This window comes from Fulmarus glacialis, unplaced genomic scaffold, assembly GCF_000690835.1.
Source record: "Fulmarus glacialis isolate BGI_N327 unplaced genomic scaffold, ASM69083v1 scaffold26785, whole genome shotgun sequence".
Classification (NCBI taxonomy): domain Eukaryota; kingdom Metazoa; phylum Chordata; class Aves; order Procellariiformes; family Procellariidae; genus Fulmarus; species Fulmarus glacialis.
The window spans coordinates 1-17,212 of NW_009211542.1; the positions used below are offsets into that span (position 1 = coordinate 1).

Consider the following 17,212-nt stretch of genomic DNA (forward strand, 5'->3'; position numbering starts at 1 on the left):
CTAGGAGAATGCTGTGGGAGACAGTGTGACATCCTCCTTCTTCCCAAACCCAATTGTGAAGGAATATGGAGGATTTAAGTTGTGAGCATGTCTAATCTCCCCACTTATTTTTCAGAAAATGTATGATCTTATAAATTCCCTACAAGCCTTCAGGATTTTATCCTTGGTGATAAGAATTATACTTAAGAAATAACTGTGGTATAAGCCCTTCCCTCATAGCAATTCTGCTGATAGGGCATTAGCACGAGCATTTCCTGCAACTGCACTGCTTTCAACAATGTACAACGGCATGGAGAAGGTTAGAAGGTATCTTCCTTCTGAGAAATAAAATCAGAGGCAAACACTTGAGACTAAATTGGTTTAGAAACTACAAATGTACCAAAACTGAGAAAGTCTTCTGGGTGGGGAATAGTGACACCTTTATGTTAACACAACAAATTGGAAAAAAGAGAGAAAGACTAAACCAAGCGAAAGAACTGAGTTTTGAGGAGAGATAGCATAGCTTGGCTAAGCAGTGTCAATACCAATTGTGCAGGTTTAATAGTTGAGAAAGTTTGGACAAACTGTGTAATAATTAACTACAGAGAAACTGTTGCTTCAAATACTAAAAGCTAATTGGGACATAGTGCTAGAGGGAGTATTGTAGGGAGTCATAACATATTGACAAAGTAGTGATTTCTAGATCTCACTCTGATTTATAAAATTATGTACTATTAGATCGTCCATGGAGAATTCTGTTTTCAAATCAGCCACAATTTGCAAAACAGAAAGATGTAAGAATTTGAACTCCGTTCCCATATCACAATCAGAGCATTAAGAAACAGATACCACTAATTATAAACAATCTTCTCATTCTTGAACACTCTCAGCTCATTACTTTTGCACTAAATTTTAAATTACTTACGTTTGCCATATTCCCAATGTAACAGAGGCAAGCCACAGTAGTCCAACAATAAAGAATTTGGGCAGATAGAAAGTTAAGCACTTCCTTTCCCCCTGTTGAGAAAACAAGAGTGTGGTGAAGGAGTGAACTCACATTTGAGATTTCATTCATTCTTGACAGAATAAAATAACTATCATCTTTGTTTCGTTCAATATGAACTAGATTAAAAGACTCACCTGTATTTTTAACCTATACAGGTGATTACAGAAGACATAAAATTGTATCATCATTTGTATTAATAAGATGCAGTAGATTTGAAGCATCCTATTTATAATTTCACATATTTCACTGATACTGCATATATAGGAATATGCTCCATAATTCATACTTATCTTATGCAGTACTTTAAAGTGGTTTAAAAACCAATCAACCACCATATACAACAACAAAACCCTTCAAGCAAGAACAAAGCATAATGGCATCATAATTCTGAAGACTGTCTTGCAATAGTTTAGAGTGGACTGTCCCATCTACCTCATTTAGGCATGGTAGCTTCAAGACAGTCTACTTCACCACAAATAATTTTAACTCCAAAGCTTCATGTGTCACATTGTACTTTAAGAATAAAATAAATGTCTCTCTTTTAAGAATTTGGTTTAATTTTTGTCACCTTTTGAGAGAACTGAAAAAACAAGTACTGTCTTCTCAGTAAGTAGTAGATAATGTTGCACCCTTACCTGTACTCTTATACCATGGTAGACACAAAGCCAGAACAACAATAGTGCACACAGAAACAGTGATTGGAATAGATCATCCAGCATTCCAGGAAACCAGCTGTTCACCAGAAAAGAAAGGGGGAAAAATGGATCTGTAACAAAATAAGAAAAAAAAAAAATTGGAGGGGAAAAAGCACAGTCTTTTCTATTATAAAAAGTAAAGCAGAATATATTTTCAGAGGAAAAAAAAAACCTAGGTTTTTCAAATTACACCAGTAAATGAAATTGAAGTTTGTTGTATCTTAAAGTAATTTACAAAGAAAATGGTGCCTCCAGCAGCAATCCTCTGTGCTCTGGAAATAATCTGAAATGATTGCCAACATTTCTAGAAGATTTCAGGTTTTATTAGACTTTCTACTAAACCACTGTTCTTGATGATGACCTAAAAAATTATCATAGAATGACTGAAAGACAAATATTCTTTTGGTACTGCTAGAGAGTGGTAGAATTTGATGTGGTTTACCGGATGAAAGGTAGCCTCTGTTTTTAACTAAAGCGCAAGTATCTGAAAAATGAAGAAGTAAGACTTAGCAGACAAACACAGAAATTGCATTTACATGTCGCTATATGAAAGATTCAGTATGGTGGCTGCCACCTAGACCAGTCAGAGCTTTAAACAAATAAAGTTGACATTCATGTGACTGGAAAGAATGAAATGCACCTACTCATTATGCCCTTGAATTTGATACACTTTAAAAAGGGTTGTTTTTTTTTTTTTAAATTATTTTTCTGAAGTCTTATAAACAGCTGCTTATAAGTTCACAGCCAAATTCCATTTTGCCTTCTCTCTCTCGTGCAGCTCTCTTTTTTTCTTCCTTTCTTTTGTTTTTTTTTTTTTGTTTTTTTTTTTAAAAAAGGGAGCTTTGGATACAAGTACCGTTGTAAAGTAGCAGAAGGGGAAGGAGGATGGACATCCATTTCTGTTCAATGCCCCAGTCTCTCATGGAGAATTTCCGCAAGGAATGTGCAAACAGACACTATAAAACAACAACAACAACAAAAATTTGTAAGGAAGGAATACAGCCTTAATGATTTTACCAGAGTAAAGAGATAACACAGCACATTGCAAAGGCCACTTCACGAGGTCTTTGTCACTAAGAACACTGTAAAACAGGAGCCACATCTCCTAGCTTCTACTTCAAGTTTGCTGGCTTACCCCAATGCAAATTACTTTATCTTTCAAGCAAACTGAGAAGAAAACCAGCTAGTACCACGCAAATCAACAATGTATGAAAAAACGTTGCCTAATTACTGGTCACATACTACCAACAACTTCCACTTAAACTCACTTTTTAAAAAAATAGATTCCATATCACATTCACAGTTACCTGCTGAGTGACATCATCTATATGAGGAAAATGCTATGCGAGTGTTCAGTGCTTTAGTGTCCTTACTCTGAAAATTCTGCATTTTAGATTTTATGTTGCTTTTCTTTCCCAAACACTTCTTTTCCAGGGGCCAAACCAGGTTGGAGGGGAGAGATAATCTAAATCATAGCATAATTCAGGTTGTAAGGGACCTCTGGAGGTCATCTGGCCCATCCTCACACTCAAGGCAGTGACGACTTTAAAGTTAGATCAAAATCATATTCAGCTGAGTTTTGCTCATTTTCAGAGACAGAAAGCCCACACTCTGGGCATCCTATTCCAATGTCTGAGCCTACCTGCACTGCAAAAAAAAATTTTTTCTAGCATCTAATCACAATTTCTTTTGTTTAAGCAAAATTCTTTCTGTTCAATTCAAAATCAGAGTTTAGAAAAACAAGTTTTCCCATTTATCCTATTTTCTTAATGTCCCTTCAATACCACTTGTAAAAACATAAAAGCAGCAATTACATAAGTATTTTAGAAACATTTTTTACACCCATCCAGTGATATCTCAACTCTACTGCCTGCGGTTAAGTTACTAAACACAGCACTACAGAGCAGTGTTATCAGCTGCCTACATAATATACTCCAGAAAAACAAAATCTTACCGTGACCATAAAAGTAAGAACTACAAAGACAAACCGGAACCATATTTCCACTTGTGAAAAAGTTGGATTGTAGGTCTTCCACTACAAGAAAACAGAAGAAAAATAGTCCAATGAACAATGTTTTGACAGGGAACATACGACATCAATAATTAGCACTTTCTGCAGATACTGAAAAGTTCTCTGGCTTTTCAAAATTTAAAGGTATAACCAAATTCCACCATGTCACCATGGAAAGACAAAGATAAATTCATACCCATAGGACTATCTGATGAAAAGAGAACCAAAGCAGCCTAATACCCTTGCTTCTCTTTTACCCTGCCACTTTGTAACATACTCCGTGTGTTGTCATATGTTAAGGCACTTCTCAGGACAAGAAGGATATTCTTCATTGATTTCAATTGCACTTTCATTCAAAGTTTGAATGCCAATAATTGAGTAAATCCAGTATGATGTTCTTTATTACCAAGGTCAGATGCATAAATTGATTATGAAGAGCTTGATAAGGTACAGGCATGCTTCCTGTAATGGGTTCATTTTCTTAAAGCTTATTCTCTTGTGACGGAAGTGGAAAAAAGAAAATCAAGTGAAGGAAGAGTAAATGACCTAACCAGAAATAAAGAACTTTTTTCATAGGGTAAGGAGGAAAAGCTCCTTCTTCTCGTCTAATTACTAGACGGGCACAAATATTAATTATAACATGTCAGTTTCCATAAACTCTGCTCTGTTGACAATTTATCTCATACCTGGCATGCTTCTCTTTTGAAGCCACTTTTGAAATGTAAACTCCCTGGTACAACATATGCTCTGCCATCTGAACAAGAAGCTTTACCTTTCAATGTATTAGATCTGTCAACCTCTGTCTTGTCCTTTTAAACCGGAAATGTAGAATGAAAATTATACGTAGAGAATCCCATCATACAAAAGGCAATCTATGATTTCAACTGAGATCATCATAAACCATTGCAATAATGAAATAAATTGACAATTTTAATTACTGTGGGAAAGCAGAGCTTTGGGTTTGGGTTTTTTGGTTTTGCGCACAAGTCTGCCTTAAAGGCAGCCTGCAAAGCAAGATAATAAACTGTACAACTATAAATACTCCAACACTTTGTCCTGTCTGAAATCTGGAACTAAGAAAAGGGTTTGTGAGTATGTGCTTTATGCACTAGAATGTTACAAATATTAATATTCAGGAAGTTCATTTAGTATATAAAACCCACTTTTGCTTTACCATAAGATTTTTGCTTGCTGCCTGCTCTGACATATCGAATGTTGCATACAGGTAGAATATACCATAGTAACCTGTATATAAATTTGGTTTAGTTCCATTTTCTCCCTATGCAAATGTTTCTAAATTTCTTTCTGGAGCCAATCAGCACACACTGATGATGTAACTGTTTTATAAGCAATCTTTAGCACTATGAATTTAGCTAATTATTTCATTAGGGATTATTTTAGGGAATTATTCTATTAGTCTGCTTATTTTAGCTGAATAAACATTTTTCTCTTCCTCATAAGCACAGTCAAAAAAAAAAAATCTTCATTTTTCTCTGAGTTTGTTAAATCTTTCTAACCCACGCTTTTGTAAAGTCTGGAAAAATCTTGCTAATTCAGATACACCTACTGGAAAGGCTGAAAAAGATACCATGCTTTAGAGAGGCAACATCTCTATATGCAAATGCAGAAAACTGGATGTTCTAGTCTAGCTTGCCTACTGCTAAAAACATCTCCCAAGAATTAGACTAAATTTATCTGTTCCAGAAAACAGCATTAGCAATTCTGAAAGAAAAATCTTTCCTTATAGAGTTAAAAAAATTGCCCTAGACAGTTAACAGCAAATCTATAACAGTTCTGACATTAGTAGTGACAGAAAAATTAATTATGATGCATCTTTGTGTTTTTCTTCAAAAATGAGATAACTTTTTTATTACAGTTAAAGCAGACTTCTACAGCATTAGTAATTAAAGAGATTTCTTTTGGTAGTATAAAACTTTATACTTACTGTGAAAGTAATATTCTGGATGGTGTACGTTAACTTATTTAGATCTTCAAAGCTAACAAATATGTTGTACTGAGTGTAGTTCAGGTAGCCAAGGTGAACAACAATGATTTCACTGCATTTCTGTGAACACATACAGTGAAGAATAGTATGTAAAAGCCTTCAATTTATTCCAGAATATGCACTGTTAGTATAGGTTGGAGAATTTGTTTCTAAATGGTCAGATATCTATCATATTTATTAAATGCCTTACCAATCTTGATCAGTCAGAATAACACTCAAACAAGACCCGCAGATAAAGCATTTCTTGAAAGATACCAGACAAAGCAGAAGAAACTGATAGTCAGTCAGCAGGATCAAAGGTTGAACCAATAAACAAGGCTAGCTTTTCACTTATGCTGGTGAAAGCAACTGCTTGCAGCACCAGGAAGGATCTGAATAACTCTGTCAGTCAAGCTCTAGATCATCAGATTGTGAGATGGGGCTATCTTGTACTAACTAATTTCTAAAAATTAACAGGAGGAAAGAGAAAACCCAAGCATATTGCTCTCTTGGCTGTGTGTAATTAAATCTAATGGAACGCTGTTCATTAATTTCTGTAGATTTCATATATATGTGTATATATATATAAAAAGAAAACATTTGATTTACCCTATATGCTTATCACAAAAACCTTCAGCTATGCCTTTCCTAAAGGACTTGCACCTAGAGAAGCTGGTTTGGACTCTCTGCTAGGTGTTGGAGGAGAATTTTTCTCTCCTCTGGCATCCTATATCCAATCTTCTACAATATCCCTTTCTTCAGTACTGCTAAATCTGTTTAGGTGACTAAGCAGGACACAGTGCTTTGCTGGCAGAGAGCTACTCTAATACGAAAGAGGAGTCTTTAAGGAGTAATAGACACAAGTCATAGAAGTAAACAAAAAAGCTGGATAGGTAGATACCTTGGTCAGCATTACTAGCTAGGTTGCAATTATAAATAAAAGTATACTCTAGAGTCTTTCCTGAGACGTGCTTAACAGATATATTCATCTCATTTGCAATGTAATGTAGCATGCACACAAATAGATTTAAAGAAAATGTACTGCATCAGAGTTTTGTTTAAGCAGGCACATACTTGTGCACAACTGAGTAATCTCATCCGATTGTGAACTTGATTATTAACATATGGTGTGCTTCCATCCTTCACCACTCCAAGTACTTTGACTGTCATAGAAACATTCTTCTTGAGGGATACTGTAATTAAAAGAGAAAACATTAAGCTATTGCTACATGCAGAAATGAAATCTCAAATAGAGTTCCAAATATAGTTTAAAACACATATGATATCCAAAGATTATTCAAAGTTATTCACTTATACTTCACTGGAGTAGAGGTCCAGTATATTAATAAAAAAACGACAAAACTTTTTATTTATGTACTTAGGCAGTAAGTCACAAATGCCCTGTATGGAGTCTTGACAGATTAACAATTACTAATACAGTATTTCTCACATATTTACAGGGAAGTTTTATTGAAAAATTAATATAATTACAATCTACACACCTAATTCCCCTCAAAATGAAGGGAGAGAGACACAGATTCTCTAGATACTACTGCTTTCACAGAAATAACAACCAACCTATCCCATATACCTGTTGCTTCCAGTTCTCAAGATCAGTGCCATCCGTGTCTTTGTGGGGGGCAGGGGGTGGAGGGGGAGAAACTGTATCAGAGGAAAAACCCACCAACCACAGTGAGAAAGCAACAGGATCATGTATGTGACAGATGAAATTAAATATACAATATACAATACACAGGTTGCTATAGCAATTTCCTGAGAATTAGGTAAGATTCTCACCATCGTGCTGATCCAACTCAACTATGCAAGTCAGCCACAGCTGCTGATTGTAAGTAGACAGTGGTGGTGAACTTAAATTAAATGGCTTCAGCTGTAAAAAAACCCACAAGGTTAGCACTAGCCGTTATTCTGTTACATGATATATCTGTAGTTACAATGGTGAAAGGCACGTTAATTATGTTTGTGACAGTATTTTTGGGAGTAGATTTAATATGTGCTACTCTGTGGACAGTATGATAAGCAGCTCAAATGTAAGTCTTCCAGAGAAGCAGCTTAAACAGCACATGGATTTTGCACAGCACAGAAGTAAGGAAAGGTACGACTACTTAAAGCACATAAAAGCAGCAGCAATAAAACAAAAAAGTTCAGATATAAAAAACAATATCCTGAGACCTAGCCTGAAAATAAAAAGTCATTTCTAGCACTTTACATCAAAAGTCAGATTTGTGACCCCTCATCTGCTACAGTTTTAAACTTGTTCAACTATAATTATGAAAACAACAACTATTTTTCCACTAGGTGTTCTAAAAATCCCACATTCATTTCAAAAGCATGGAAGATATCATTAACAGATAAAATCTACATGCAGGAAATACTTCTCTTATTTGATATAAAAATATGCTTGGTACCAATCGAAACATATTTAGGTGACTAATAGTCCAAAAAAAGAAATGTTCCAGTGTATTTAAAGAAAATTTACTTCAAAAAAGAAATCAAAACAAAACAACAAAACTTTTTTAGCACTTTCACAAAAATCACTTTAGATATTAGGTTGACAGCAAAGAGCTAGACAGAAATAAAAATGCAAGAACTGAGAACCAAAATATGAAAGCTTTCAAGAAAATGAATGTGAAGGTTCATGTTAGGAAGCCAGAGCCCATGTCTTGGTCACTGTCCTGGTTTTGGCTGGGATAGGGTTAAATTTCTTCCTAGTGCTGTGTTTTGGATTTCGTATGAGGAGAATGTTGATAACACACTGATGTTTTCAGTTGTTGCTAAGTGCCCTCCTAGTCCAAGGACAGCTCCCATTCATGCTGACTGAGCTAGGTACACAAGATGGGAGGGAACATAATCAGGACAGCCAGCCCAGCTGGCTAATGGGGTATTCCATACCATGTGACATCATGCTCAGTATATGAATGGTAGGCGTGATCCAGGAAGGACCGATCGTTATCGGTCCTATGGAAGGACGATGGTTATCGGTCAGCGCAGGTGGTCAGCAATTGCATTGTGCATCACTCATTTTGTATATCTTATCATTACCATTATTATTTTCCCTTCTCTGTTCTATTAAACTGTCTTTATCTCAACTCACAAGTTTTTCTCACTCTTACCTTTCCGATTCTCTCCCCGTCCCACGGCGGGGGGAGTGAGTGAGCAGCTGCGTGGTATTTGGCTGCCTGCCAGGTTAAACCACAACAGTCATGTGACAGTGAACAACTAACAAGAAAAGGAAATATTCCTTCCCAGCTAACAGAAAGGAAGATCACAAAAGGGATATCACTAGTTGCCACTGAAAGCATTGTTTTTCAGTTTATGTTCTCAATTTCTATTTCTGGCCCCCCTACAAGAATCTCCAACATTAACTCACCAGGGAATCTTAGCAACACTTAAGTGCTACTTTATCAGAAATTACTGTGCAGAAACATCATAGAATTCTCTACCTTACCTGCTGACAAAGTAAGAGACTAGAAATTGCTGCTGGGCCAACTTATGAAATAACACAGTGGTAGTACAATATTGCACGTCCAATTTCAAACTGGAAAGCACCATGTGGCCAAGAAGTTTTCCAGTAAAAATCTAAATACTTAAAATAATTGCGGGGAAGGAGGGGAATGTTTAACATTACTGACATCAAATAAAGCCATTCATGTAATCCAATGATATTTACTAACTCTTACCTTTAGGCTGTTATTTAAGTCGGTTCTTGCTACAGAAGTTTCAATTACATTAGGACCTAAACAATATATAAGAAGGAAGAAAGAAAATTATATTGAAGTATGCGTATTACTGATAAGTAATGACGTAAATTTAGGATGTCAAAAGACTGTGCAAAATACCTCCCTGCAAAGCAGGTAAATAGTATCCCACTTTTCAGATGTTTAAGCTGAAGGGTAAATCACTTAGACATTTCAATATCATTAATAAACTTGGCCTGAATGTTCCTTTAAGCCTCTCTGCCATAGTATTTCTAGACATGATTAAATAGAAAGTAAATTATATATCAAGAACTCCATGTCAGAAGCCCTGCATGTATACTCTGAACTACTACAACAAATCACACAGTATTTTTCCCGAACTAAGCTGTACACTGCAGTCATGAAAATACTCAGCTACAGAAAAAGCTAGCTAAGCACCAGTGGCACTGTTGTTACAGCAACTTGAACCTCAACAAGGGCTGCAAAAACCACCCGAAAAAACCACATATTTAATTGCACTATAAAATTTCTACAGCCAAACTGCTACCATTACCTGATTTACATAGAGCATAGCATCCATAACGCATTGCACTCAAAGCTCAGGTACCAGGACAAACATATCCCATTGTATTTGAGTGCATAATGCCAATGCCTTTTTATGTATGTGTAGTGTACTTGCTTGTACAATCACAACAACAGTACTCTCTGGCTAGTGCTGGATTTTCATCGCATTGGTCTGTTCAAGCCAAGATACCCACATGTTTGTTTAGGAACAGTTCTCAGCCTACTCAGATTGGGCCCCTCCTTTTTTATAGAAATTTGAGGCTATAATATATTAATAAACATAAATAAACATAATTGCATAAAAGTTCCATAAACAATTTCTCCTAAAACAGACAATCCATTTAATCAATGGAGTTTCATGTCCAATTGTTGGAGATGTGGGAGATGTTCAGCTTGCTACCAGACTTTTTATGCAACCATTCCTCCAATCATTCTGGATACAGACACGCACACTTAACAGGCACTGATCAACTGCATCTGTCCACTCACACCCTACCTCTAGTTCTGTATACAGTAAATGGGAAGCAATAAAATAATAATTTATGTTACAAGAGAGCTCCAGAGGCCATCTAGTCCACCCTCTTGTTTAACTAGATTAGGTTGCTAAGGGCCACATCCAGTCAAGTCTTGAACATCTCTAAAGACAGATACTCCCACAACCTCCCTGAGCAACTTGTTCCAGTATTTAACCAGCCTTATGGTAAGAAAAAATTTCCTAATATCTAACTGGAATTTCTTGTGTTCCAGTTTGCGTCTGTTGCCTCTCATCCTATCATCATGCACCTCTGAGAAGAGTCTAGCCCCATCTTCTGTGTATCCTCTGATAAGGTTGTTGTAGACAGTGGTACAGTTTTCCCTTAGCCTTCTTAGGTATGCAAGAACACATGGTACTGGGAGATGAGGAATGCATGCATGTATGTACATACACAAAATTATGTACTCATGCATGCATATGTCCATACACAAACTAAACCAGAAAAAATGAAAGAGTAGGAGAAAGTCTGTATATATACCGGGGTGTGAAGAAACACAGAGGAGATGTATAGCAGGTAGGGACATAGGCAGGACATATATGTGTATATTTGGGTCACCCCAGGGGCTTCCCAGTTACAGTAAGATTTCTCTGTCCAAATGGTCTTTCCCCTTATGTATTCAGTCTGGCAATTTAATGTAAGTTATTAATCCTCAAAACATGCTGTTTCAGCCACAAAATTAGTATTAACAGAATTACGCAAGAAAAGCAGTTTTTCACAAAGACCATGGACTTCAAAGTTACTACAGAGAAAGAATGGAAAACAAGGAAGTTTATAAATGAGCAACATGGGATCATTCTGTGCAAGAAGTATTTTAGGTTAACTATCACGACAGCTCTAAACATGCAGCATTGCTTGGTCTTCTATAACCACTCTAATTACCATATTAATAATATTAACCATCTTACAGACTTTAAATGGAAAAATGAAGAATTTCACCCATCACACTCAAAGCTTCATATTAGAATTACAGTTCAACTTCTCTAACACCCACCCACTATAAAGTCAGTTCTGCGTCACTGAACTTTTCAGTTCTCAAGTACATATAAACAGGGCAGATTTTTGGAAGGCATTTTTGTTTTGAAAAGCATAATTCAATTTCAGTAAGTGCTCACAGTTGATAAGTCATCGTATTTCAGTAATTAAGTCTTAAGAAAAACAACAGAATGAGCCTTTTTTAAAAGTTTTTTTTTTACCAGAAGATATGAACCAATATTGGGGCAGAGAGATCATAGTCCCAGTTTTTAAGAGGAGCAACCAAAAAAATAATGAGGTTCTGCTGCTATAACGGCTACTCCTCTAGAAAGCAATGTATTAAAGTTTTTTAAAGCAACTGACCAAAATGATGCTGTGGTCATTTTATTAAAAAATGGTGATTAAATGACATTGTTACTGTTTTTCTTTTAGTTTTGCTCAGTTAACAGAATCGCATCTGAAAGCAAGGAACCACCCTGAGGTGGTGAACAGGAAAGCTGCACAGGTACAGAAAATGAGCTCTGCACTTTGTATTTTCCTTGCACTTGTCTCACCCCAAAGATAACACAGACCCCTTGGGAAAAGGGAAAGAAAGTGAATGTAACTTGGGAAAAAAAAAACAAGTCTGTGTCTATCTTGGGTTACAAGAACCGAAGAGCAACAGCCACCTCAGATTAAACTGTCTTGTTTTCTCAGATGAGAAACAAGACTTCTGCTAGGCTTCCCAAACTGCACGTAGAGATGTTAAGTATGGGCAATGGCATATTCAAGTAGCACAGAAAATATGGATGTATCTCCCACTTTTTCATTTACTTAGTGGGTTTGGTAAGTTTTGCTCAGACTGCACCCTTTAATGAGGGAGAACTCTATTGTTTGTGCCCCTCCCTCTACTCACAGGAAGCAAGGAGCTGTCAACAAAAGACGTGAAAAACATCACAGTAAGTGTTCAGTGGGTCTCCTCCCAAGATAAACAGCATTCTTTTAAAAATAATTAAGTTATAATAATGAACTGTGTTCATGCTTTGTCAACAAAACTATCCAGCAAACCAATCTTACAAGGACAAGAATCTCACAGCCGTACCAGTTCCCAAAGGGGATCACAGGCGAGTCCTGGGACCCCAGCAGGGTACAGATGACCAAGCGCCGCTTACAGCAGCCAAGCCCCTGGACCAAAGGCAACCACATCATCAGATCGCTCTGCACACAGATGCAATGCAACACACCGACACGGCTCTCTTTCAGGTTCTGCTACCGATTAAGAATGAAATGCTCAGTTTTCTCTTCTAGGAGCACTGCTTTTTGCCTAGTCTTACGTAAAACAATTTTCTTGCATTTCTTGCAACTGGGCAGTATAAATACACAACTACAAATATGGTTCAATTTTTAAGCCAAATAGCCAAATGACACTAAATTAAGTAATTCCAGTTTTTTTCCTTTATCATTCATATAAAACACATTTTTGTAAATGTATTTATCCGGTATTTTAGTGGCCAAATAATGCCCTTAGGCAAGTCACAGGAATATCAGTGATTAACCTTTATGAACTGAAAGTCTGTTTGGACCTTAGGCTGCTACAATAAATCAAACAGCAGGAAAGAAGGGTTTATTTCACAGACAAATTTTATTATTTAATGCTATTATGAAGAATCTACTGCCTACATGGCACGGATGAGCACAAAAAGCCCAAACAGCTGCTTCCAATTAACCCCCCGCTTCTTTCCAAGGCAGGCAGGAGCGGATAAGTCCCAGGCCTGGGCAGCCCGTCTCATTCTAAAGGAAGTGAAGGACAGGGCAGAGGTAGAGACAACCTTACATACAGGTCAAGAGGTGTCAGAGAGTGGCACAGGAGGACACGCTGGGTGACGTGGAACTAAGCAGTAAAGCGGGGGGAGGTGGTAACGTCCTTAAATAATTCTTACATGGGGGCAGGTTGCTTAAGGAGTACAAGTCCCTCCCTTCCCCTCTCCCTGTCTGTCATTTAACTTCTGTGTTGACAAAGCTATCCTGACAGCAGAGTATTAGCTTATTAGCACTGCAGTGACAGCACACTGACTTCTTTTTCAAGTACGTTTTAGACCTGGAAAAGCTCTCTGGCATGAAATACAGAGGGCTCCCACGCTTCCATCTGCCTAATGACACTCTGCATCTTTGTCGACCAGACTTCCACAAATCTCCCTGATCTCCAGGATAAGTATCCAGGCACTGAGTGCTTAGCCGCCCAGATCACGTCATGACTCCCACAAAGGTCTTTGAAACCAGAGACCTAAGCTCATATATGTTCGACAACAGAAGTTTGTATTTTTACATTACTAAAATATTTTATATTTTGGTGGCATTTATCACCCAAACATTTAGAAGGCTTTACAAATAGTTATCTACTTCCTCATAGGAAATCAAGTATTAGCACCACAATTTTACAGATTGAAATACAAAGAAGAAAATTAATGTAGCAGTCTGCTGAAAAATTATGTTACAATGAAGCTGGTTTTGTTTTACTTTACTGACTCCTCCCTGCAAAGCAGTTGCAAATACCAAATCTGTGTAGGTAGTACTCCTATGAAAAAATGAGATGGAAGAAACACTTCCCCCTCCCTGTCAAAAGTAATGCTTCCTCAGACATCTCAGGGGCACTAAGCTTACTAGCATTTAAATACATCTGTAAATACCAACAGGTTTAGACAAAGCATACAAGAACTGTAACCTTTTAAAAAGACAGCATCCTTACCTGCTATTCCTATGAAGACTGTCAAACCAAAACAAACAAAGAATACTACAAAGACCAGAACAAAATGCCGTTTGGACAGTGTATATAATCGCATCGGTGCCAGCCTACAGGAAGCAAAAGAAAGCACAGAATTAGCTGTCAGTCATATTTCTAAAGGGGAAAAAAAAAATAGACCCCATTCATTCCTCCACAAAGAAAATTAGACCAAACTCTGAGGTAAAACCTAACACTTAGAAAAAAAAAATTAATGCTGCTTTATAGAGTAAGGTTAACTACTAGGAATTATTAGACATATGTAGGTGCATGCACATCTGCGCCTCAAAATGTATGAATTTTGCCCATTCCTTTTATGCTAGGGTTTTCTATTGTCCTAAGACTTGAGCAAGAGAAAGCATTTCTTAGAGGGAGAAAAAGTTACATTTTTTTAGTTCATGCGTTAATAATTTAAACAGCCACGATACCATGTCTCCTGCAATGACAGCTTAACCTAAAGGGATTGACTTCACTAACAACTCAGTTACTTGCACAGGATCTTGATGAGTTTTCTACATCATATATATACTTCATCCCTGCAGGATCATCCCTAACAAGGAGTAAGGCAGAACTTCAGATCTGCTAGATGTGCATGCTCAGGCTCTGCATTCTTGTCTGAGCTCCACCAAAGCTTGGGAAATAGAAACCTGAACTTAAGTTTATTATTAGACACTTAAATACAAATACACATAAAAGCAATAACATCTCTTCCACAACTGGTTGGTGGTTATCATTAGGTCAAAGACAAAATAGAGGGGAAAAAAAAGTACTGAAAGGACCAATTGCATTCTCCTGGAAACAGGTAAATTCCAGTTCTGTAAGCTTAAGGGAAATATCTGTTAGCTTAAGGGAAATATGATCGAAGAATTAATCCTACATAACATATCCCTCCTTTATCTTCCTTTTTGTTAAATGCATAGTTCAAAAAAGGACAAATCCACCACGTTTCAAAATACAAGCAACATTTTGTTTTGAGTTGTGCCAGAACTGAGCCACCATATAGTTGATTTTCTACTGCTGTTCCAGTAGGTATGATCATAGAAAGCTGTACAGTTTATATGGGAAAGCTGTAGGATTGGAGGGGGGGTGAGTGTGGTGGTGGTGTTTTCCAATAAAAGTTGTAAGAGCACCATCACGGAAAGAAATGAAAGCGTAAGACTTTAATGACAGTACTCCCTTTCAGCTTGGAATAAAACTTCTTTTCACCAGCTGAATGGTGCTCTTACTGGTTCACTACATTAATGAAGAAATGCAGAAAAGATGGTGGAATCTTTCCATAAGCCCAGCCTGAATTCTGGGACCAGGTACCCCAGGCCTGCATGCCTGTCAGCCCTTAAAAGCCAGGCAAACAATTAACTTTAAACCATTAAAAGGATTTAATAATAACATCTATTTTCTTTAAGAATCACTGCATTCTCTCCAAACGAGGCACTACAAAAATAATTACATCATTCCTTTACTGTGAAGTTAAGATCCAATCTTAATTTAACTCACAAAGGAGGTGGGGAAGGGAGGAAAAACCCACAGAAGTAATGAGAACTGCAAGCAAATAACTGTAAATGCTACAAGTTTGTGCAAAGTGGCTGTAGAGGACTCCGGGCACAGCACCTGCAAACAGTGTAACTTGCCTTGCCACACACCGTTATGCTGAGCAAAAGTCCCGCACCAGTCTAAGCAGTCAGAATAGCTGATTGTACAGGCAAAAAAGGTAAATCGTACATGAAATTATCACAACCATAAACAGGAACAGATCAGGTCTTTGTCACAGAGATCACTACACAGAAGTCTCACAGACAAATATGATTTTAAGTTGACTTTGAAAAATGCCAATTAATAGAGGCATTTCAAACCAGAACTTGTCTGCACAACTTTTGCAGCGATGTAACTACAGTATTTTCCTTAAATCAATGTCTTAACACCTTAGCCTTCATGCACTTAAACCACTCTAAAGCTATTACATCTGTACTAGTACTAAAATAACTAACTAACTAAATAAGCTGCATTTTCCTATTGGTTCCAAGGGCTCCTTCAGTTCTACAGATGATCTGGTATTCCTTGTCTGCCTAAGAACACCATGTATGGGATATTATCTTGAGATACCAAAATACTATCTTAACAAGAAAATCCTTGATATATAAAAATGGTATATAAAATGTTGATACGCCTAAATTAACTATAAGGGTTCAAGTGGATACCAAATGCTTCATGGAAGAGCACCCACTGAGGAATACTCAATACACAGAAACCAGGTCTGGATTCGAAAGTCCATGGGTTGAGAATAGCTGAAGACTGGAAGAGTATCATATATATGCAGGAAAGTATCACATATGCTTGTGTTGTTCTTAATAGCTTACATCTGGGCATCCGCTTAACAGCTACAGTCTGATGCAGGGTACTTCTGACTTGTTATGCATATTCTTGGTTATGTTGATAAGCTTTCTATTTTCCAATTTTCTGTAGACATTTCAAAGCGCATAATGCGAACATGAAAAGCAGTTTCATCTCCGCAGTCCTTACAGGAAAGTCACCAGAGTTCACCCAGCCAACACTCACAGCTTTACAGCTATGGGCAATTATCACCTTGGTTTACTCATACACCAGAGCACAGATGACCTTGCAAGCTTTCGAAGAAACATGTTCCAGACATTGGCTCATTCTTTATTCCAACTCCTCTCCAGGTGGTGCAATACCCAGTAGTCAAAATGGGTACATATACACCTACCTAAGAACAGTCATGCTGGCGCTTTACAAAGAAAGGAGGGACACACTGTCTTTTCCCTTCTTCTTTCATACTGGTACTCCTGAAGTCTCATTTAAGCCACTGACTGTATGTGCTACTTTACAGGTCAGTAAGGCAACACGGACACTTTTTGTAAGAGCAAATGTAAGAACTCGGCCAAATCTTAACTACATTTATCATGACAGCAAACAACAATTTATAGCATTCCTATCGGATGATGTATTCTTCATTGCCCCTCGCTGCAATAACAG

The 17,212-nt window shown here is 37.2% G+C and overlaps 1 protein-coding gene across 1 annotated transcript; it reads right to left on the reverse strand.

The window, feature by feature from the left end:
- Positions 1–900: 900 nt before the first annotated feature.
- On the reverse strand, positions 901–16,957 carry LOC104070255 (transmembrane protein 181-like). Its single transcript, XM_009577586.1, has 10 exons — positions 16,944–16,957; positions 14,189–14,292; positions 9,374–9,429; positions 7,473–7,563; positions 6,750–6,868; positions 5,637–5,756; positions 3,635–3,715; positions 2,537–2,636; positions 1,621–1,751; positions 901–996 (listed from the first exon to the last, which is right to left on the reverse strand). The coding sequence occupies exons 1-10, from the start codon at positions 16,955–16,957 to the stop codon at positions 901–903; spliced, it is 912 nt and encodes a 303-aa protein (XP_009575881.1).
- Positions 16,958–17,212: the final 255 nt, after the last annotated feature.